Source organism: Enhydra lutris, unplaced genomic scaffold (genome assembly GCF_002288905.1).
Source record: "Enhydra lutris kenyoni isolate GAN:26980312 unplaced genomic scaffold, ASM228890v2 scaffoldscaffold90, whole genome shotgun sequence".
Lineage (NCBI taxonomy): Eukaryota > Metazoa > Chordata > Mammalia > Carnivora > Mustelidae > Enhydra > Enhydra lutris.
Window position 1 is genome coordinate 6,361,174 of NW_019154174.1, and position 22,353 is coordinate 6,383,526.

A 22,353-nucleotide genomic window follows, 5' to 3' on the forward strand; every position below is an offset into this window, starting at 1 on the left:
GCGACGCCAGGCAAACGGCCTGAGTCACCACTGTCGGTTGTATTTTTCCACCTCCTGGGCACCCCTCCCAGCCCGCACGGTTTCTGTGGGTCCTACAGGAAGCACCCCCGCGACGCTTTACACGCCCTGGCCACGCCCTCTGCGCGCGGCGCATTGGCCCCGCCCACAGCAGGGTCCGCAGATTCGCTAGGTCGGCTCTTCCTCGGAATTACTTGGGCTTCTTTATACTCAGCCGAAAATTCTCATCGTACTCCGAGAGCAGCTTTGGGCCGTAGCCATTTACCCAGGGCCGGATCTGAGCATCCCCTAAGCTGTGCTACTAAGAAAAATCCCGATAAAGTGGCCGACTCTGCCAACAGGGTTTGGCTAACCGGGCATTAGTTTCTTGACTCCGCCAAGACGGGTGAAGGGAGGCGACAGCGAGGCCAGAACCTGTGGCGAATCTGCAGCCTTCTAGGTCTTTGGCCGCGCGAGAAAGAGGCAGGAAAGAGGAGCGAAGGAGCGCGCATCCCGTCCACCGATTCGCCCCGCCCGCCTGACGAATCTGCGCCTGTTCAACGCACCACTCAAATCTCCCCAGCTCTGGCTGGCCTCCTCCCCTCCGCCCCTCCCCTCTTTCCTCAGGGATTAGTCGCTGCTTCCGTCGCCGCCGATTCGTCAAGGACCCCAGGCCAAAGCAGCTGGATAGTCGTAGTGAAGCCCACTCTCCGGGGAATGCGGCCAATCTCCAGGTTCCCTGGGCCGCACCTTTCGAGCCTTAAAGGGCGCCGGCCGAGGCGAAGCCGCTTTCCTCGGCCCCGTGGATCTCCTGGCGGCACCCATGGCGAAAGTGCGAATGTAGACGTTGTGCTCGCTGGGCCTCACGCAGGTGGCGGTGGTGTTTGGTGCGCGCGCCGGGGAGGTGGTGGTGGGGGGGCGCCGCCGCCGCCACCGCTGCGGGGCCGGGTCTCGCGCTGCCGCCGCCGCCGCCGCCGCCGCCGCCTCGCGCCGCTGAGGTGCCGCGCGGGGTGGGGGGAGGGGGAGCCGCTCGCCACGAGCGGGTGAGTGAGGCCTCGCCGCGCGTGCGCGGGGATGGGGGGGCAGATCGCGCCGGGGCGGGAGGAGAGGGCAGCGGCGCGCGTTCCCCCCACCCCCCCCGCCCGGATTCGGGGCCGAAGCCGGGTCTCGGGCTCGGTCTCGCGGTGTTTCCAACGCCCCGAAGAGGTGCCACCTCTTGGCCAGAGGATCGGGGCGCGGGGACGCGAGCGGGTGTGTGGGAGCGAGAGCCGGGCTTGGCCCGGGCCGCTGGCCGGTGAGGAGGCGGGAGGGGGCGGGGCCTGCCAGGGGGCGGGGGAGGGGTCTTGCTCTGAGGCCAAGTGGGGCGCGCGCTAGGCAGAGCGGGAAGGTAAGGGGGCGCGAGATGGGCCTGGGGGCCTGAGAGGAGAGTTGGGAGGTGGAGAGAGAATGGGGTGTTGTGGTGAAAGAGGGTACTTGGGGGGAAAATCTGGGGGAGCCACGGGTCATGGTGAGGTGTGGAAACTGCGGTGATGAGAGGACCTGAAGTCTGAGCTAGTCGGTGAGGGGCAGCAAGGGAGTCAGGCCTAAGTCCTGAACCCCCTTGCGTATTCCTCTTTCCTAACAGTGTAAATGAGCAAAGATGGATCAGGAAGGTGGGGGAGATGGGCAGAAAGCCCCGAGCTTCCAGTGGCGGAACTACAAGCTCATCGTGGATCCTGCCTTGGACCCTGCCTTACGCAGGCCTTCTCAAAAGGTGTACCGCTACGATGGAGTCCACTTCAGCGTCAACGTGAGTGCCCCAGGCCTTGCCAACTACAGGGAGCACCGGGCCCCATTCTTCTCTGTTACCTCGGTTCAGCACCCTGAACTTTCATACCCACAGCCTGCCTTCTTAAAAGTGGGCAACCAGAACCCTGCTCTTTTGCATGTGGAGCTCTAGATGTGCTTCCTAGAGCTCAACAGCATGGTTTCACCTGAAGCTGTTTTTCTGTTCCTGCTTTCTTTCCTAGGACTCGAAGTATATACCAGTGGAAGATCTCCAAGACCCCCGTTGCCATGTCAGGTCCAAAAACAGAGACTTTTCCCTCCCAGTCCCCAAGTTTAAGGTAGGTGTCTGCTAGACTCTGGGTGTGGTGGCCCTTGATGGGTGGGTGCGTGTGTGTGGAGGAGCCATCCTGGTAATAAGTCTCAACAGTAGCTAGTAAAAAGGGGAAGGGGCTTTTCTATGACAGATCACAACCAGATCTTATCATCTCTGAGGCTGTGAGACTGAGTTGTTCTGGAGAAGAGTTGTGTTTCTTTTCTGGAAAGGTATAGGTGAGGTGTTCCAAGTGGGGGTGCTGACTTCTTGAAGGATGAAGTAAAGGCATGTTTAGTTGCTGTACCTGGCACTGTGTACTCCTAGAAGACACACAGCATGACAGTGCCCTGGTGTGGGACCCCAGTTTCTTGTCACAATTAAGCAGAGTGACAAGGCTAGGGACTCCATCGTTGGAGTCCTAAACCCTCCTTTCGTCACTTGATCCTCCATCTTGTTTTCTCAGAAAATTCCTATTTCCCTGTCTAGGCAGGATACTCATCAGGCCTTGGACTGGCCCTCGAAAACTGTTGGTTCTTGGTTTCCTCCACTCATTCTTTATTCTCCTTCATTTTTAAAGGAGTTATCTGTAAGGTTCTCCCCATTTTTTTTTTTTTATCACTTTGTATAATCTCTTTGGACAGTCTTTTTCATGCCCATAATTGTGACTTCCAGATTTCTGTTTCCACACAAAATCAGTCTCTTAACTCGAGACTTGTATGCCTGGTAGAGGGACAGCTCCATCTGGAGGCCCCAAAGACATAGCAAACTCAAGAGATTGAAAACAAGTTATCTTTACTCCTTAATCCTGCTTTCCCTTCCATTTCCCTTTTACTGATGAACGGTAACCATCTACTCAGCTGCAGAAACTGGAAACCTGGGAGTCATCCTTTGATTGTCCTCTCCTTTATTACATAATGCGTTACCAGGTCCTGCTGATTCCTTTTCCTAAACCGATCTTTGTTTTATCTTAGTTTCCCTATTTCCATTGCTGTTTTTTTAATGCAGACTCTTATATTCATTTTTCTGGGTTTTCTTGCTTCTTTTCTCTTCTCCCATTTCATGTTGCACCCTGCCACGTGTTTTCTTTATTTTATTCTTATATTACTTTCATTGCCAAGTCCATGTTTTGTGCATTGGCATGTATGGTTATTGATCTAGCCATGCCTCATCTCCTGCCTTCATCGTGTACACCTGTGTTCCACTCTACCGTACATTTTACAGCTCCTATGAAATGCCAAGTAATTTTATAGTTCTGTGTCTTACAGTCCTTGTCATCTGGTGAACTCTTGCTACCCAAAAAGCCAATATGAGTGTCACCATCTTTATGAATTCTTCCCTACCTCCACTCACCGGGCCTCCGGAAACCCTGTCTACACTCATGTTGACATTTGTGTCTTGTTGTGACTGTGTGTGTCTGTCTTATCTGCTTTTTTGAACCGGAATCTTTATTTTTTTTCATCTTTGCATTCCTACTGTTCAGTCCGTGGCAAAAGGTAAACTAGTGAGTTAGTTTCTACAATTAATTTTTTCCACATACGCGTATTTCTCAGTTGTACTTTCTTTTCTTGGTTCTTGTGGTATTCTGTGATAAGAAGGCAGAGCAGAGAGGGGTCAGTCTTGTTGGGGCCCTTTTCCCCGTTTCTTTGCCTGTGTTTCCCGGTCTTCTCTGGACCAAGCTTTCCAAAGGGCAAAGGCACCATGGTCAGTATTGAGACTCCAGACTCAAGACTCCTGTCCTCTCCACAGCTGGATGAGTTCTATATCGGACAGATCCCACTGAAGGAAGTGACTTTCGCGAGGCTGAATGACAATGTGCGGGAGACCTTCCTGAAGGATATGTGCCGAAAGTACGGTGAGGTGGAAGAGGTAGAGATCCTTCTTCACCCCCGTACTCGCAAGCACCTGGGCCTGGCCCGCGTGCTCTTCACTAGCACTCGGGGAGCCAAGGAAACAGTCAAAAACCTCCACCTTACCTCCGTCATGGGCAACATCATCCATGCCCAGCTCGACATCAAAGGTGAGGGCTCTCTTGCCTGCTGCCTAAGGTTGAGCTCCAGCAGAGACTGTACGTGCAAATGCCTGTTGGGGCCAGGCATGTGATCAGGTTCATGATTCCTCCGTGAAACTCTTGGGGCCAGGTGTGTTTCTGAAATTAGAATTTTACAGAGGAATTATGGCTTTTTTTGTGTTTTGCGTGTGTGTGATCTTTGGCAAGGTTGGGTAGCATCTTACAGGCTAACACGGAACTGTATTTGTAAGAAAACATACGAAGGGTCACGCTGTACGATCAGTACGAGCTGGTAAATCCCCTCAGCTCAGATCAGATTTTGAGGTCAAGTTCCAAAAAGGCTTGGTCTGGAGGTTCTTGGGTTTTTGAAAATTTGAATCGAGAATTTGGGACCTGTACAGAGGACTGAAGCAGCCTGGGGTTCTGTGTGAAGAGGCAGTAGGGAGGAGTGAGGGGCTGGGGAGGACTGTAGAGTAACGTGCCGTCAAAAGGAGGCAGCTGTTAGTTGGCATTAGCTAATTTGCAAGTGGGAATCAGGACTAATATGGCCAAGTACTGTGTTATTATTAAGTCAGAAATCTAGGCTTTTTGTGCATTCTCAGGGTTTTAAATGCTGCAACCCCTTCCCCTAAGTTTCTTAAGAGATTTTGTCGGGCAAGTGAGACAACTGTGGCCTGGATTTAGCCCCCAGGCTGCCATTTTGCAACCTTTAGTTTATAGGATGAAGAGCATGGTGGGATGTAGCATCAGATGTTCTGGGTTTGAATTCGTCTGCTACTGACCAACTTTGTGACTTGTGCAGGTCAATTTTCTTTGAGCCTATAAAATAGGGGTACTGATACTTCTCTTTGCTGGTGATATCCTACTCCGTAAGATAAGTAGAGGTGTTTGTTTATAAGCTGCAAAGCGCTGTTCGGTATGTCGTTTGTAGCATCATTAGGCAGACACGAGATAGGAGGTCCCAAAGATAGAGGTAACGTAACTGAAGTCCCTGAGCCCAAGACTCCCAAGAAATTGTAGGAAACTTGAGGTCTGAGAAAGAAGTGGGAAAGACAAATCAGGGAGGAGGGGTTTCTCTCTCTCAATCTGATGGTTCCCCTCTTCCTCCCTCTAGGACAACAGCGGATGAAGTACTATGAACTGATAGTCAACGGCTCCTACACCCCTCAGACGGTGCCCACCGGGGGCAAGGCCCTGAGTGAGAAGTTCCAGGGTTCTGGTGCGGCCCCTGAGACGGTAAGTAGCTTGTGGTTGCTGTGGCCCTAGCCACGTGGGCACAGTGCTAGGGTGCCAGGAACAGTATTTGAGAGGTTCTGGACTTCCCTGTTAAGGATAGCAAGAACCAAGAAAAGATGCTGAGATACTTTCCGAAGACAGGGAATTGGGGTTCTTGGTTTGGGGAAGGACAGGTTGTCACATGGTACTTGATCTCTTCTTTTCTCCCTGCTCTACTTGTGCCATTCCAGACTGAATCCCGCCGCCGCTCCTCCTCTGACACGGCTGCCTACCCGGCAGGCACCACTGGTGTGGGCACTCCTGGCAATGGCACCCCTTGCTCCCAGGACACAAGCTTCTCCAGCAGCCGACAAGACACCCCATCTTCCTTTGGCCAATTCACCCCTCAGTCCTCCCAAGGAACCCCTTACACATCTCGGGGCAGCACCCCCTACTCTCAGGACTCTGCCTACTCCAGCAGGTGCAGAGTGAACACCTCTGGGACCCCCAGATTCTGGGAGTTACCACTGGGAAGAAGATACTTGGAGTCTCTCTAAAAGGGAATTGGGAGTCATTTGTCCTGGTTTCTATGTGGCTTCAGCTAACATATCCCTGTCCTCAGGGAACTCACTGTCTAGCTAGAAACCCAAGAGCATTTAGATTTTTCTTTGGGGGCGGTGTCTCGAGGGGCTTCGAGTCCTGAGAACGAGGACTCTAGGGTTTGGTCCTACAGAGCTGAACGCAGCTAACTCCTGCACTTTCTCTCCAGCACCACTTCAACCTCCTTCAAGCCCCGGCGCTCGGAGAACAGCTACCAAGATTCCTTCTCCCGCCGCCACTTCTCCGCATCTTCAGCCCCCACAACCACCTCTACAGCTGTCTCTGCCACGACTGCAGCCACTGCCTCCTCCTCCTCCTCGTCCTCCTCCTCGTTGTCCTCGTCCTCTTCGTCGTCCTCTTCGTCCTCATCCTCTCATTTTCGTGGTACTGACTCTAACTACCCAGCGTATTACGAAAGCTGGAATCGCTACCAACGCCATGCTTCCTACCCTCCCCGCCGGGCGACTCGGGAGGAGCCCACTGGGGCATCTTTTGCTGAAAATGCAGCTGAGCGCTTCCCACCCTCCTACACCTCCTACTTGCCCCCTGAGCCCAGCCGGCCCACTGACCAGGACTACCGGCCTCCTGCCTCAGAAGCCCCACCCCCGGAGCCTCCAGAACCTGGTGGAGGCGGGGGTGGGGGGGGGCCCAGCCCGGAGAGAGAAGAAGCTCGGACCTCCCCCCGCCCAGCTTCACCTGCCCGCTCCGGCTCCCCGGCCCCAGAGACCACCAATGAGAGTGTGCCCTTCGCTCAGCACAGCAGCCTGGATTCCCGCATTGAGATGTTGTTGAAGGAGCAGCGCTCCAAGTTTTCTTTCCTGGCCTCTGACACAGAGGAAGAGGAAGATAACAGCACCGCAGGCCCTGGGTCTAGAGACTCAGGGAGCGAGGTGCCTTCTGGGTCAGGTCACGGTCCCTGCACGCCCCCTCCAGCCCCTGCTAATTTTGAGGATGTAGCACCTACAGGGAGTGGGGAACCCGGGGCTACCCGGGAGTCTCCTAAGGCCAACGGACAGAACCAGGTGAGCTTGGGGTCAGCCAGCAGAGGTGCCTGGGATCCGGGAAGCAGGGTTGGGCTCCTCGAGGGAGGGAAGGGAAGGGAATTAGGCAAGAGAACGGATTTGAGGAAAAGCCCTGGGAATAGACAGAAGCTTTCTGTGACCCTCCTCTGCATCCCTACAGGCTTCTCCATGCTCTTCTGGAGAGGACATGGAGATCTCCGACGATGACAGGGGCGGCTCACCCCCTCCGGCCCCAACACCCCCCCAGCAGCCTCCGCCTCCTCCTCCTCCGCCCCCTCCTCCCCCTCCTTACCTGGCTTCTCTACCCCTTGGTTATCCTCCCCACCAGCCTGCCTACCTCCTCCCACCACGCCCTGATGGGCCACCACCCCCCGAGTACCCCCCACCTCCTCCGCCACCCCCCCACATTTATGACTTTGTGAACTCTCTAGAGCTCATGGATCGACTTGGGGCTCAGTGGGGAGGGATGCCCATGTCCTTCCAGATGCAGACCCAGATGTTAACTCGGCTTCACCAGCTGCGGCAGGGCAAGGGATTGACTGCTGCCTCAGCTGGTCCCCCTGGTGGAGCCTTTGGGGAGGCCTTCCTCCCATTCCCACCCCCCCAAGAGGCAGCCTATGGCTTACCGTATGCTCTGTACACACAAGGGCAAGAAGGCCGAGGGGCCTACTCCCGGGAGGCCTACCACCTGCCTTTGCCCATGGCAGCCGAGCCCCTGCCCTCCTCCTCGGTCTCAGGAGAAGAGGCCCGGCTACCTCCCAGGGAGGAAGCAGAGCTGGCAGAGGGAAAGGCCCTACCATCGGCAGGCACTGTGGGACGTGTGCTGGCCACCCTTGTCCAAGAGATGAAGAGCATTATGCAACGAGACCTCAACCGCAAGATGGTGGAGAATGTGGCCTTTGGAGCCTTTGACCAGTGGTGGGAGAGCAAAGAAGAGAAGGCCAAGGTGAGGGCCAGTGCCTGGGACTGGGGAAACCTTGGGGCTCCGTTGGAGAAAGTAGATTTCTGGTTTATAAGGCCCTTAAATCTCTTGAGTTTCGATCTTCAATGTTACCGTTTGTAGAGTGGGACTAATAGTAGCTGCTTTGTGAGGTGGGTGGACTAAATGAGCAGACTTTGGAGAAAATGCCTGTACAGGGGCTGGTGCACGGGAGGTATGGCATAGATCTGTGTCAAATAGAGGAGTGAGTAGATGCATTTCTGTATTCCTGGGACCTGGGAGTAGTTCTCAGGCAGGAGGCAGGAGGGAGCGCCTGGGTTCTGGGGCTCAGTCCCCCTACTGCCTGCAGCCATTCCAGAACGCAGCCAAACAGCAAGCCAAGGAGGAGGATAAAGAGAAGACAAAACTCAAAGAGCCGGGCCTGCTGTCGCTCGTAGACTGGGCCAAGAGTGGGGGTACCACGGGCATCGAGGCCTTCGCCTTTGGATCAGGGCTGCGAGGGGCCCTGCGTCTGCCTTCTTTCAAGGTACCTAGAACTGATTTTGCTTCATAGGGAGGAAGAGGGTGGGGTGGGGACCTCTCTCCCTAGGGGTAAGTAGTGGGTGGTTGGGAACCATGAATGTTCGGGTTCAAAACAGGCCCCATCTCTTCCCACTCCCCAGGTGAAGCGAAAAGAGCCTTCAGAAATTTCAGAAGCCAGTGAAGAAAAGAGGCCCCGTCCTTCCACTCCAGCTGAGGAAGATGAAGATGGTGAGTGGGAGGTCAGGTGGGAGCAGAAAGGGGAAGAGGGTGCCAGCTTCTGGTAGGAACGCTGGAAGCAGTGAGAAAGGGGGCGTAGGTGTTGGGCAAGTGGCCAAGTAGAGGTTTCGGTATGGAGTTAAAGCAGTGCTGAGAGGTATGAGAAGCTTAAGATAGGGTTATCCCTGGGTCCTGGTTGTGGTTCTTACCCTGGTGTGCTGGTTGTAATTTCCCGTTTCGTATTTCCCTTGTAACATAGAAATGGTAATTTCAGTATCTAGAATCCTGTGGTGTCAAGGTTAAACATGTCACTTACCTAGGTTTCCCGTCTAATGCTTAAGCTCTTCTCCAACCATCCTTCCAGTTTGCCTTGGTATGAGGTGTTGGTTGGCAGCTTATGTGGCCAGGAAACTTCTTTATTGAGTCCAGTTGGCTTCCCTGGAGACCCGTTGGTCTTAGTGCTATTTTCTTGGGGCAGGCATAGCAAGTCTGCTCCGTCTTCCACCAGACCCAGAAAAGGATGAAAGGTGAAACAGGTGTGTTGTGGTTAAACTACAGAAAATGCTAGGTAGCTCTGGGGTTTTTGTGTTTCTCTGTTGAGCTTCCGCTTCTTGTCTGTAAAATGAGGTCTGTGTTGTGGGACCATCAGAAAGGTCAGCAATGGTGTGTGCAAGGCTCCTTTCAGGCCAGGGGAACGGGAACTGTTGTTGCTGATGGTAAATTCCCTAACTGCCACTCAACTGGGCCTAGACCCTGAGCGAGACAAGGAGGCTGGAGAGCCTGGACGTCCGGGGACCAAGCCCCCAAAGCGAGACGAAGAGCGAAGCAAGACCCAGGGCAAGCACCGCAAGTCCTTTGCTCTGGACAGTGAAGGAGAGGAGGCGTCCCAGGAGTCCTCCTCAGAGAAGGTGAGGGGCCATGGTGCCCACTCCCTGCCAAGAGCCTGCTTCCTGAGTTCCCGTCCCCATAACCACCTCCTCTCTGGGCTGGAGCCCAGATAGCTGTGCCTCCTGGAGGACAGCTGTCTTCTTCTTATTAGTCCCCATTTGTCCTTTTTTTTAAGGATGAGGAGGAGGATGAGGAAGATGAAGAAGATGAAGAACGTGAAGAAGCCATGGACACTGCAAAGAAGGAGACCGAAGCATCAGATGGTAAGTACAGACAGGACGGTAGAATCCTGCCTTGGGGAAGAAGGGGTTCCACTGCCTATTGACCCTTCTTTGTTGAGTCCACAGAAACTTCGTGCTGGATGTGTTGGTCTCCTTTGCTCTTCCCCAAAGCAGCTTTGTTTAGTCCCATCTTTTGGAACCCTTGGCCCACTGTAAACAGTAACTGATACCCAGACTGCTCCCTTCTGCTTACTTCCTGTGCTGACAAATAGTTCTCTCCTGAAGGGAGGATGGCAGAGCTAACTTACTTTCCCAGCCCCTCAAGATGAGGGGTCTGAGTTCCATGCTGCCCCCTGATACTACCAGACTGTGCCTTTCTGCCTTTGAGCACTGCTCTTTGAAGGCCCGGCCCCTGAGCTGTGCTTCCTCTCCCCTCAGCTGCCATCACCAGACACAGCTCCACTCAGTTGAAGAGTTCGTCCGTCCACATCCACTGAGTCTGGGCTACATGGTTTAGTCTTGCTTCTCCTTCATTTGTTCAGAGCTAGCTGTTGAGCCCTTACTCAGTACCAGGCCCTGTTCTAGGTATTGGGGACACATCTTTTATGGAACTTGGGATCGGTTGGAGGGGAGGAGGAGACTTGACAAATGAACAAGTAGTAGCGCCTTGGATAGAGATCTGTAGTTTGAAGAAGAGAAACTAGGTTACTGGGGTAGAGAGTAACGGGTGGGGGAGCTGGGGAAAGATGGGCTGTTCTAGATCTCTTGGAGAAGGAGTGCCTCTGAGAAGTGCCATTTCAGCAGAGGCCAGGTGGGGAGAATGATGATCTGAGAGACTGTCTTTTCAGGAAGGTAGAGGGTGGGGTCACGTGCTTTAAGCAGGGAGACTGCCACACATCCACTTGGTCACCGCTTTCTGTCCGTTTCACCGCCTCAGTGTCACTGGGACTTGTTGCCTTCTTTGATCCTGCTGGCCTGTCTTAGAAGACTTTCTTGTGAGAAGTGAGAAGATTCACTTAGAGTCTTCTGCAGCAGTGTTGACGGATTTCCCTGTCTTTGGTTCATTCCTTCCTCCTCCTCTCCAATCCATTTTCCAGTCTGCAGATGGAATTCTCTTTCCTTCCGCGCACACCTGATCCTGTGACTTCTCTCCATAAAGTCTATTTCTAGCTCCCTATTTTCTAGAAGATGACTCCTCAGCCCGATACTTTGGGCCATTTATAACCTAGCTCCTGTTTATTTGTTCAGCTCCATCTCACCACGCTCCAGACCCATCCCAGGCCGCCACCACCACCACCACCATCTATTCTAAATTCATCCACTTGTGTTCCTCAGACACTTCATAATTCTTAACTTCTTATAAAGCCCTTCCAATATATTGGCCATTTCTTGGAGGCATAGAGCATATAACGCTTTGAAAGCTTATTTTACCCTGGAATCCTTTTTATGAGTCTTCTCCAGGCAGCTTCTCTGAGACCCACCTTGGGAAAGTCTTTGGTAGTTAAAGAAGACTGCTTAGCGGTCTCAGGTCTCCTATCTCCCTTCACCTCTGACAACCCCGTTTAGCCCTCATGTCTTCCTAGTGTACTTCTACCTGTCCTCCTTGACTTGAGCATCTCCCACCTGGGGCTCCCTCCCCTGCCTGGATCTTCCAGGCAGAATCCAGGACTTCCCTTTGCCACACTCTACTGGTCTTCCACACTGAAGTTGGTCTCGCTGTGAACAATTAGCCTGCTCATCTAACTCCTTGAGGGTTGGACTTCCCAGTACCTGGCACAGAGCCTAACCAATCCGTAGTAGAGAGTCAGTGAATGGACCCATGGCTTGACCAAGTGAGGGGTGTTCCCACCTCGCCTGATTGCCCCTTCTGGATTTCCAGGCGAGGACGGGGAAAGCGATTCGTCCTCCAAATGTTCTCTGTATGCTGACTCAGATGGTGAGAATGACAGCACGTCGGACTCCGAGAGCAGCAGCTCATCCAGCTCCTCATCTTCCTCGTCTTCCTCCTCATCGTCGTCATCCTCATCATCATCTGAGTCCTCCTCAGAAGAGGAAGAGGAAGAGGAGCAGCCGGCAACCGTACCCTCAGCATCACCTCCCCCCAGAGATGTCCCCGCACCCCCGCCAGCACCCGTGGAAGAGCCCGAGCCCGAGCGGGTAGCGGGCTCCCCAGCCACGCCCCTCCCTGAACAGGAGAAGTCTCCAGCAAGACCTGCAGGTGGGTGGTGCCGAGCGGGTGATTTGGTCTTTGTTTATGTTTGTATCTGTCTTTGTGAGAAGAGTGGGGTCTGCATTTGTGAACGATGTGCCAGTGTGTGACTTTGTTTGAAAGCATACAAGTTGGCCGGAAGTCATCATCTCCTGCCCGTCCTCCCTTGGAGATGTTTATGGCCACATTCAAACCGTGCTTCTGGGAGCGGCTCGCAGAGCCCGAGCAGGGTGTCTGGCTAATACGGACAGCGGTGGTCTCTTTCAGCCCCACCCCGCCCAGCCCCCTGCCCACCCCAGAATGGTCTCTAAGTTAAGTAAGGAGAAAATTCCCAATTTAACAAGTTCTTCCTATTAATTTTTCTTGAGCTTCTGCCTTAATGTGTTGTGTACTTACAGGCAATTAAATGGACAGATAGGTAGAAGACAGCTTGAACAGTATTGGCTCGGAAGCTAATTTCACCTTGCTTTGCCTTATGGATTTGTACGTTTGATTGTTCCTTTATAGCACGGACACCTAACTTATGTTCTGAGTGACGTGTTCTGAGTGGAGTTTACTTACTGACCCTTGAACGATGCCGGGGCTCGGGGCGCCGGCCCCCTGTGCAATTGAAAAGCCACCAGTAACTTTTGACTCCCCAAAAACTTAACTGTTAATAGTCTACGGTTGACCAGAAGTCTTAGTGATGATGCAAATAGTTAACACATTTTCTGCACATTATATGTACCATGTACTGTATTCTTGCGAGAGAGTAAGCGAGAGAAAAAAAATTTTTTTTTGAGAAAAAAATTTTTTTAAGTCATAAGGAAGTTAATATTTATTATACTCTACCATATTTCCCAGAAAAAGCATGTGTATAAGTAGCCCCGCACAGTTCGAACCTGTGTTGTTCTAGGGTTGTCTGTATTTTAGGGCAGCTGCGGGGGGTACAGCAGTAGGCACGAAGGGCCCTGTTCTCACCCTCCCGAAGCTTATGGTCTAGAGATAGTTTAGTTGAGTAATAAATATCTCGGAAAATCTGTGATAACAAGCTGATAAGCCCCATGAGAGAAAAGTACAGGGCACTCGGAGAACCTGAGCACATCTGTGGGCATGTCTTTGCTGGTGTTTTCTGCTGAAGTGTTCTTGGGCGGCAGTCAAGGCAGAGCAGGCAGCCAGGCTTGGTTAACATGTGCACACGCCCTGAGGGCGGAGGAAATAGCATGGCAGAAAACGTAAGACAAACCTTTTGGATGGTGGGGAGTGAGGGGAAACTGGAATGACTGAAACTGGAGAGGTGAGCAAGGACTGGGCTGCACGAAAGGAGTCGCTCCATTAGGAATTTGGTCTTTATCTTGAGGGCAGTGGAATGCCATCAAAGGAGTGACGCGATCTTATTTGTGTTTTGAAAAGATGCGGTACAGAGAGAACTAGGAGAGGGGCCAGAGCCTGTGTTACGGTTAGTAAGTAAGGCAAGCGACGGTGGTAGCGTGGACTAGGCTGTTGTTGGGACGGCGTGCATAAGGCAGTTTGCAAGATAGGCTGTGTACTCGCGTTGGCCTTCTAGACCGCTCTCTCAAATGTTATCGAGAATCTGTGATCTGAGATGAACAGTGACCACCTAAAGACCTCCCGGCGCTTTTGGACTCTGCTCTGGTGTAGACCTCATGAGAGATGTTGAGGGTCTCATTAATCTGAGATGCCTCTCCCGGCGTTTTCTGAGCCCATTGGTAACAGAAGAGCTGGTGATCAGAGGGTGTCACTGTCACTGGGGTAGGTAGAAAGAGTGGGGCGTGGCCAGTTTTGCATTTCTCCAGAAAGATCATCCTGGTAGGACGGGTGGGGGTATTTGGAAGAGTGAGGAAGGAGGTAGGGTGACCCACGTGAGGGCTGGAAGAGATGCAGGTAAGTGAAGGGCGTCAACCAGAGCAGTGTTGGTTATAGCGAGGTGCGAGGAGTGGAAGTGCAGATGAGGATTTGAGAGAAGTGGAGGAGGTGAACCACTTAGTTAAACAACTTTCCAGGAAAGGGAAGAGAAGGCAGAGAACCGACATTAGGAAGAAAGCTCATGTGCTTCCTTGGGCTTGACTTTGGTATGCCTTTGGGACCTCCAGGTAAGAAACATCCAACAGGCAGTTGGATCACTAGATCTGAGGGTCTGGAGAGAGCAGTAGGCTGGAAACGAGGTAGATATTTGAGAGTAGTGCAGGTGTGGGTGTGAGTGCACTTAAACACACTGGAACAACGTGTGCACCGAGAGAAGGGGCCAGCGCCTTCCGGTCCTGTGAGAGATTGGTGGGCAAAGGGGAGCTGGGGGAGGCCCAGTAGGAGCTGTCGGCGAGATGGGAAGGAAACGTGGCAGCTTGGTTTTCCAAAGGAGGGAGTGGTGTGTATCAGCAGGCCAAAGGAGAGGTTGTCAGATAGGAAGAGCTTCCGTTGGATTTGGCAGTTAGGGGGTCACTGGTGACCTTATCACTTTCAGTAGAGTGGGTCAGACTGGAGCCAAGTTATGGGGTGTTAAAGGAGTGAGGGCAGGTGACAGAGATAACCAGTCTTCTGGAAGGGTAGACTACTCTGTGAAGAAGAGTCGAGAAGCTGTGATGAGTGGTATTAGCAAACATTTCTGGAGTGCTTCGGGTGCGCCAGGGTCTCAGCCTAGCACACTGCGGATTTGCTTCCTCATGCAGGACGCACACCGTCTGTTACTCCCACTTTCCAGATGAGGACTTTGAGGCTTAGTGAGATGCTTAAGGTCATCTAGCTGGGAACAGAGAAACAAAAGAGAATGCAGGGTTGGTGGAGGGTTAGTTTTTCAAAAACTAAAAGGTGAGACTTAAGCATGTAGATTCAGGGCCGGAAGAGGGGCAGGTAGACAGGCCAGGAGAGAGCGCGGCACCTGTTGGGGTGGCCTTCCTGGGAGTGGGTGGGTGCATCTTGGCCTGACTCACATGCACCCATAATTGGGGAGGCAGAGAGATGTGGGCTTTCATGCCCAAGGACCCCCCATTTCACCCTGCAGTAGGAAGAAAGGGCATTTTCTGAGCACAAGGGAATGGCTGGAGGAGTAGCCTTGGGGAAGGAAGGAGAACAGGAAATGAGGATGAAAATGGACAGGGCTTGCGACTCAGATGCCTTGCTAAGACTGAGAGGGGTGAAGGAGGAGAAAACGCAGGTGTTTGGGCAAAGCCAGGGTTGGGGGTCTCCAAGGTGGCGGCAGTGGCTGAAGGCTGTGGAAGGTGCTGTGAAAGAAGACTGTGAGGGCCCTGCAGGCAGGCACAGGAAGGAAAGCCGTTCATTTAGGAGAAGGGTGACGGTACGGGGAGCTAGAAGGTGGGAAATGGAACAGGTGTGGTGGGTGAGCTGAAAGGACCTGAGGAATTGTGACCAGAGGGCTGGGTGCCAGAGGGGTAAGGGTCCCAGGCAGGGCCATTCCGGGGGTTACAAAGGTCATGTGTGCGAGTGGGGAAGGCTAGCTGAGAATGAGTGAAGGAAAGCACTGGAGGAGGGAGAACGGGGAGAACAGTCCCTGAGGTAGATGACAGAGTTGGGAGAGGAGGAGAAAGTTAAGGCAAGTCCTTTGGCTTTTAGAGAACAGTGGGGTTGTTCGAGTTCCAAGGATGAGCCGGATAGATGGTATGTGGCCCCATGTCAAGAGAGGGCTTGTCTGGTGAAACCCAAAGATGGGACCTGGATACCTCTGGGGCTTGCTTTTCTTCTGTCTTCCAGTCTGATTGATTCCTCTCGTCTGATTCATCCTATAGATGGGTTTCCCCTTCTTCTGCTCACCCCTATGGAGAAAGCCACTCCTGTCGTAGGTCCTTATTCTCAGGGAAGTTTCTGGTTGGCCCAGCTTGGGTCAGGTAGTCATCAGTTAATGTTGGCTGGGGGCACAGAGTGGGACAGGTCATGTTATGGAAACCTTGGCTTCTGGGAGTTGTATAGACTGGGCAGGTTTCTTTCAGAATAAGAAGCAAAGGAGAAATCTGCGTGAAGAAGCAGAGCAAGGAGGGGAATTCGTTCTCCTCAAGAGCCAGGCTTCCAGAGGGCTCATTGGCTCAGTTGGGGTGATGGGTCAAAGGCAGGGCTGCCCCAAAACAGGAGAAGAAGAAACAGGGAGACTTGGAGAGACTGGAGAGCCTGGGATGAGCACCTGGGACCTCACTAGCTTCGGAGTGGCTCACTGCTGGCTGAGACTCCCCGCTGCTGTCCGGAGGCTCAGGAGCCAGCAGGCTGAGGGCCTTGCTCGGGGTGCCTGGCTGGGGCACGTCTCCTGAGGTCGTGGACACAGGTTGATCACTGCCTGCTTGGGTCAGGCCCGGAACTGGCTGCCCTTTAGCTCTGGGACGGGGGCCAGACAGGAAACTGCTGAGTCCCACAGCGTGGCCCACCCACAGGGGTGGCCAGGACAGCGTGGGACAGTTGAAGAGAGCTCGAAATTCAGCCCAGGCTGCCTGGGTACAGACTCTGTTCTGGCATTTGCAAGCTATATGACCTTGGGCCAGTTATTAACCCCTCTCTGCCTCAGTTTTCTTACTGGTAAGCGGGGTTCAGTAATAGTGCCCACCTCACACGGTGGTTGTGGGGAATGAAGGGAGTAGTTAGCATACGTGAAAGTCTTGGATTGATGCTTGACACAAAATACTAGTGGTCAGTCTGCTGCCACCCTGAAGCCTGGCACTTAAGAAACCCTGGCCTTCTGGTTCTGAGAGGAAGTTACTACCAGCGTCTCGAGAAGTTGGGGTAACCTTCACAAAGATGGCGTTGAGCTGAAAGCCACATGTGAGCTTTCCCAGTAGGCAGGAGGGGAGAGGGAGGTTTGAAAGGCTGTGCCTGTTCCGGTGGCCGAAATCTAGGAGCAGAGAGGGTCAGTCCGCAAGACAGGGTCTGCCCCAGGGACTAGGCGGTGTCCGTCTCAAGCTGTATTTAGAGCCCCGCACTCAGCAGCAGACTTGGGGGTCCCAGCAGAGGGAGGATGTGCTTCCTATCTGGGGGGCTGGAGAGAGAGCCCCACCTGATCAAGATGGTGTGTCCCTTCCCCAGGCTGTCCCCCATCCTTGGGGGACCTTCACCCTTAGCTTCTTTAGGGGAGTCTTCCTGAGCCCTCCCCACTTTGGCAAACCCTCCCGCCACTTGGCAGGTGGTGGGAAGGAAACAGATTTTGCTCAGTGTTTTACACTGCTTACGTTGTTATCTTTTTCACATCACTAAACAGAGAACATTGTTTGTAGTTGAAATAACGGATACTTTAAATCAGAGAGGGTTAATTGCACTTTAATTCAGAGAGGGTTAATCGCGTGCCCATCACTCAGTGTGACTGGTAGAAATTGTCTCGGCCTGGGTGCCTAGTCCTTGCACGTAGTTCAGTCATGGTAAAAAGGTTAGAGCCTAAGCGTTTGTTTCTCTAGAGCCCCCGTCCCGACTCTCCACAGTTTGGGCTATACATTTGTTTCCTGTCATTGTCCCCATTGGACTGTAAGCTCTGTGAGGGTTTTGAAAGTGTCCACTCGACTTGTTTGGCCCATGCCTGACACAGAGCTGGTGCTCAGTGAATGTTTGTCGAATATATGAATGAACAGGTACATAATCCCCTCCTGCCAAGGGAGCCCACCAGAAGCAGCTCTGTTGGCTGAGCGGGCACAGGCTGCGGCCTCCCCGGTGAGGCTGGCCGGTGCCCTGCCTGCCAGGAGTCTCCTCTGATCACATTGGCCCAAGTCACTGACCCTCTTCCTTCCTGTGTGCTTCCTTCCCCAGGTTCCACCGAGGAACCACCTCCCAGTGTGCCGCAGCCACCCACAGAGCCGCCGGTGGGACCCCCGGCCCCGGCCCCCCGCCCAGACGAGCGCCCCTCCTCTCCTATCCCCCTCCTGCCCCCACCTAAGAAACGCCGGAAAACTGTCTCCTTCTCTGCCCTGGAGGAGGTGCCGGCCCCCGAGCCACCCCCCGTCACCCCGGCGCAGATCAAGTGTCCCGGCCCTGCCTCCCGCAAAGCCCCTCGGGCTGCAGAGCGGACCATTCGAAACCTGCCCCTGGACCATGCGTCTCTGGTCAAGAGCTGGCCCGAGGAGGTGGCCCGGGCAGGGCGGGGTCGCACTGGAGGCCGCGGCCGCTCTGCCGACGAGGAGGAGGCAGAGCCGGCGACAGAAGTGGACCTGGCGGTGCTGGCCGACCTGGCCCTGACCCCAGCCCGTCGCGGGCTGCCTGCTCTGCCTCCTGGTGACGACTCGGAGGCCACTGAGACATCGGACGAGGCCGACCGCCCGGGCCCCCTGCTCAGCCACATCCTCCTGGAGCACAACTACGCCTTGGCCGTCAAGCCGCCGCCCTCCACCCCGGCCCCTCGGCCCCTGGAGCCGCTTCCTGCCCCTGCGGCCCTCTTCAGCTCCCCAGCGGATGAAGTCCTGGAGGCCCCTGAGGTGGTGGTGGCCGAGGCGGAGGAGCCAAAGCAGCCGCCGCCACCGCTACAGCAGCAGCAGCAGCAGCAGCAGGAGGAGGAGGAGGAGGAGGAGGAGTCCGAGTCTTCAGAAAGCAGCAGCAGCAGCAGCAGCGGTGGGGAGGGTGCTGTGCGGCGGCGCAGCCTCCGCTCCCATGCCCGGCGCAGGCGGCCCCCGCCACCGCCCCCGCCACCCCCCACCTTTGAGCCCCGCAGCGAGTTTGAGCAGATGACCATCTTGTATGACATTTGGAACTCGGGCCTGGACTTAGAGGACATGGGCTACCTACGGCTCACGTACGAGCGGCTGCTGCAGCAGACGAGCGGGGCTGACTGGCTTAACGACACCCACTGGGTCCATCACACCAATATCCTGGGCCCTAGAGGCCGGCCTGCTCTGGACAGGAGGGCAGGCCCCGGGGACGGGGACAGGCTTCCCTGGGGTCGCACAGCTGGGCAGTGGCCCCCTCAGATTGTAGCTAGTCTCTGGTTTATTCTGCTCCCTGTCCAGCGCTCTCTGTTACACTCAGCCTGGGTATCTCTCATCTGGCCCCCAGGCCATTCTTTTCTTTCTGCCTCCTGCCCCTTCTCTGCCTCCCAGAGTTTTTCTGGCAGAAAAGGTAAGGTCTCAGACTTCCTTCTCTCCATCTTCTGTTCTGCTCACACTAAATAATGCTTGGGACCTCCAGCTAAGGTCAGTCACCCTTTCCTTAGGCTGGGACTGGGAGGATAGAAGGGAGAGGGCCCCGGGGATCTGGCCAGTCAGGAACCCGTTTTCTTCCTTAACACCCTGCACTCACCAACCTGAGCACTCCGAAACGCAAGCGGCGGCCCCAGGACGGGCCCCGCGAGCACCAGACAGGCTCAGCCCGCAGCGAAGGCTATTACCCCATCAGCAAGAAGGAGAAGGATAGGTACCTGGATGTGTGCCCTGTTTCGGCCCGGCAGCTGGAAGGAGCAGACACTCAGGTAAGACTCTGCCCTGGTACCTGGCCACCTGGCGTCTCTTCCCACGGTCCTGCTGTCACTTACCCCCACTCCCTGCCTTGCCTCCCAGGGGACTAACCGCGTGCTTTCGGAGCGCCGGTCTGAGCAACGGCGGCTGCTGAGCGCCATTGGCACCTCTGCCATCATGGACAGTGACCTGCTGAAGCTGAACCAGCTCAAGGTGAGGAGGCGGGACTCGGGAAGAGAGGCTCAGAGGGAGGGCAGCATCACAAAGTCTCTTGGCCTCTTGGGGGTGGGTGTGGAGGTGAGGGGCCAAAAGGACGCTCCTCCCCCCGGAGGACAGCAGCCAAGGCACTGAGTGGCACAGTCTGCCTTCCGCCCTCTAGTTCCGGAAGAAGAAGCTCCGGTTCGGCCGGAGCCGGATCCATGAGTGGGGTTTGTTTGCCATGGAGCCCATTGCAGCCGACGAGATGGTCATCGAGTATGTGGGTCAGAACATCCGCCAGGTGAGGCCCTGTACCCAGCCCCCGGTCAGATGGCAGCACGGGATGCTGGCATGAGAACCACCTCATCTCTGGGTAAAGCCCCATGTGACCTCCCAGTTCCAAGACGTAGTTGGTGAAACCTGCCTCTTTGTGTTTCCTCCCTTCCATCAACAGTAAGGGATGCTCCTAAACTAGATGGTAATGATCCAGCAAGCAAGACCAGTGCTCTCTCTGGTTTTAAGGGCCTCATATAGTTCAGTGGGGGAATTGCAGTTGCCATGAAAGATGGCGTTCGGTCGATCAGGAAGGGGAAGTTCGGGGAGGCAGCGGCAGTGGGCACACAGTGATGTGGAAGCCAAGAGCTGAAGGGTGATGAACTCCCAGACTCAGATGAGGGGTAGAGTGCTCCCAGTTGCCAGACAGCATGTGCAAAGGCCTGGAGACAGGATAGTCTTAGGTGGGCAAGGAGGTCATTATGGCTAGTTCAAAAAACCAGGGCCAGCGGCCACAATGGAAGCTCCAAAGAGGCCAGTGGAGGCTGGATTCCATGGATCTTAGGAGCCATGTGGGTGACCTGGGGCCAGCGGTAAGGGGGGGGAGGCTGTGGCGAAGCACCCCCCCCATAACAGGCTTCGCAGTCTGTAGGCCCCTTCCAGCTACAGCGTGAGGGGACAGCTAGAGGGGAAGACCGGCGGGGGCGCTATCGCAGAGATCCCATAGAGGCCCAGGTGGCCCAGACTAGGCAATTGCAGCCAATAGGAGTCTGTGGGTCCAAGGCGGCTGGCTGGACTGGACAGTAAGTTGGCTCTGGCAAGTAGGGAAGTGGGGAGGAGGTCATTTCTCAGTGCTGCTTGGAGCAGCTCAGGCTGCCAGTGAGGTGGGGAGTGAGGAGGAGGAGCAGCTGTGTGGCCGCGAGGAGCTCCGTTCAGGACCCGTGAAGTTGCAGGGCCCTGGGGACACCTAGAGGATGACACCCAGCAGCACCACCGAGGTGGATTTTGGCTGGAGATGGAAGTTTGGGAGGAGTCCCCAGCCCTTATCTGGCAGCTGAAGCGCTGGAAGAGAGTGAGGTCACCCAAGGAGAGAGCACAGAGGGCCGAGCGTCCCATTTTCTGGGAAAAAGGAATCACTCCTTGCACAAGACTGTGGGCCCTGAAGGTGGCGAGTGGCAGCCCATGGATGCCTGTTTGGGGGAGAGAGGGTCCTGGGAGAAGAGATGGACGAGGTTCAGCCTCTGAAATGGCCATGCTGTCTCGGGAACTGGCCTGGCCCCACCGTAGACCGGGAGCCCCACTGGGGGCCAGGCAGGGGCTGCGGCTCCTGCCCACTGAGCCCTGCAGACTTCCCTTTGGGAGATGCAGAAGGGCATCCAGAGGTGTCGGGGTTGGGGGGACCCTATGAACATGGGCTCCTGGAGCAGACGGTCGGCACCTTGGGTTGGTGGGAGCCAGAAGGAGAGATGCAGGTCCAGGACAGGCCGATGTGGCCCCCAGGGGTGGTAGCCGGGTAACTGTCTGGGGCCCCTTCACGGGGACTGCTGGGGCAAGGCGTGGTCTGGCAGGAAGCCGACCGTGGCAGCACCCTGTTCTGCCAGATGGTAGCTGACATGCGGGAGAAGCGCTACGTGCAGGAGGGCATCGGCAGCAGCTACCTGTTCCGGGTGGACCACGACACCATCATCGATGCCACCAAGTGCGGCAACCTGGCGAGGTTCATCAACCACTGCTGCACGGTGCGCGTGGTGGTGGGGGGATGGGGGCCTGGGGGGAGGACCTGCAGGGGTGGTGGGGCGGCCCAGGGCAGGGGCTGCCGCTCACTCCGCCTTCCCTCCTGCAGCCCAACTGCTATGCCAAGGTGATCACCATCGAGTCCCAGAAGAAGATTGTGATTTACTCCAAGCAGCCCATCGGTGTGGATGAGGAGATCACCTACGACTACAAGTTCCCGCTGGAGGACAACAAGATCCCCTGTCTGTGCGGCACCGAGAGCTGCCGCGGCTCCCTCAACTGAGGTGGGGCAGGACTGGTGCCCGTGCCCCTATTTATTCCCCGTGGTGCCCTGAGCTCCCTGCGCCCCAGCCTTAGCGGGCTCTGCAGGCCCCACCTATCCCTGTCTCCAGATACGGGGTTGGGGGGCCGCAAGCCCAGCGAGGGAGCCTCAGTCCCTTGAGGCAGCTTCTGCCTCCCCCATCGCCCCCACCCACCTACCCCCTAACTTTTTTTTCTTTGCGGAGAAGAAGCTGTAAATGTTTTGTAGCTGCCAGCAGCTGTTTCCTGTGGAAACCTGGGGTGCCGGCCTGTACAGATCTTGTTCTTGGGGGGCTGCATAGCACCCTTGCTTTGTGTTAATGGGGACTTCCCCTTTGTGCCCTGCGTGCACCCCTCCCCAGTTTAGGGGTCTCTAGGGGCAGTGGCCATGTTCTCCCCCTGGGGGGGGGCCCTGTGCCCCCAGTCCTAGGGACTCCGTGCCTGGAACCCTGCCTCATCTTCTGTTCCTTCCAGACCCTGTGGGTCACCCTCCCACCCTGGCGTCTGGAAGCTCCTGCTCCGCCAGGCCAGGATGGTGGGAGGCGGGCCCTTCCTGTTGGGCTGGA

The 22,353-nt window shown here is 55.3% G+C and overlaps 1 protein-coding gene across 3 annotated transcripts; it reads left to right on the top strand.

The window, feature by feature from the left end:
• The first annotated feature begins 264 nt into the window (after positions 1–264).
• LOC111162294 (SET domain containing 1A) lies at positions 265–21,964 on the top strand. Of its 3 annotated transcripts, none has more exons than XM_022526603.1 (19): positions 265–829; positions 1,622–1,786; positions 2,007–2,102; positions 3,824–4,094; positions 5,200–5,321; positions 5,552–5,781; positions 6,070–6,922; positions 7,083–7,868; positions 8,212–8,388; positions 8,525–8,612; positions 9,351–9,508; positions 9,664–9,751; positions 11,589–11,927; positions 17,649–18,695; positions 19,124–19,296; positions 19,385–19,495; positions 19,662–19,781; positions 21,355–21,492; positions 21,597–21,964. In XM_022526603.1, the coding sequence occupies exons 2-19, from the start codon at positions 1,637–1,639 to the stop codon at positions 21,768–21,770; spliced, it is 5,121 nt and encodes a 1,706-aa protein (XP_022382311.1). In that variant the 5' UTR covers positions 265–829; positions 1,622–1,636; the 3' UTR covers positions 21,771–21,964. The 3 variants fall into 3 exon arrangements, with proteins under 3 accessions (XP_022382311.1, XP_022382310.1, XP_022382309.1); XM_022526602.1 differs by lacking the exon at positions 265–829 and adding an exon at positions 1,010–1,040; XM_022526601.1 differs by lacking the exon at positions 265–829 and having other exon boundaries at positions 1,390–1,786.
• The last annotated feature ends 389 nt before the right edge of the window (positions 21,965–22,353 follow it).

Bases quoted from the DNA above. Each gene is read 5' to 3' on its own strand.
- LOC111162294 (XM_022526603.1), top strand. From the start codon at position 1,637: ATGGATCAGGAAGGTGGGGGAGATGGGCAGAAAGCCCCGAGCTTCCAG. The intron at 5,322-5,551 runs GTAAGTAGCTTG...GTGCCATTCCAG, and splicing joins CTGGTGCGGCCCCTGAGACG to ACTGAATCCCGCCGCCGCTC. The intron at 19,297-19,384 runs GTAAGACTCTGC...CTTGCCTCCCAG, and splicing joins TGGAAGGAGCAGACACTCAG to GGGACTAACCGCGTGCTTTC.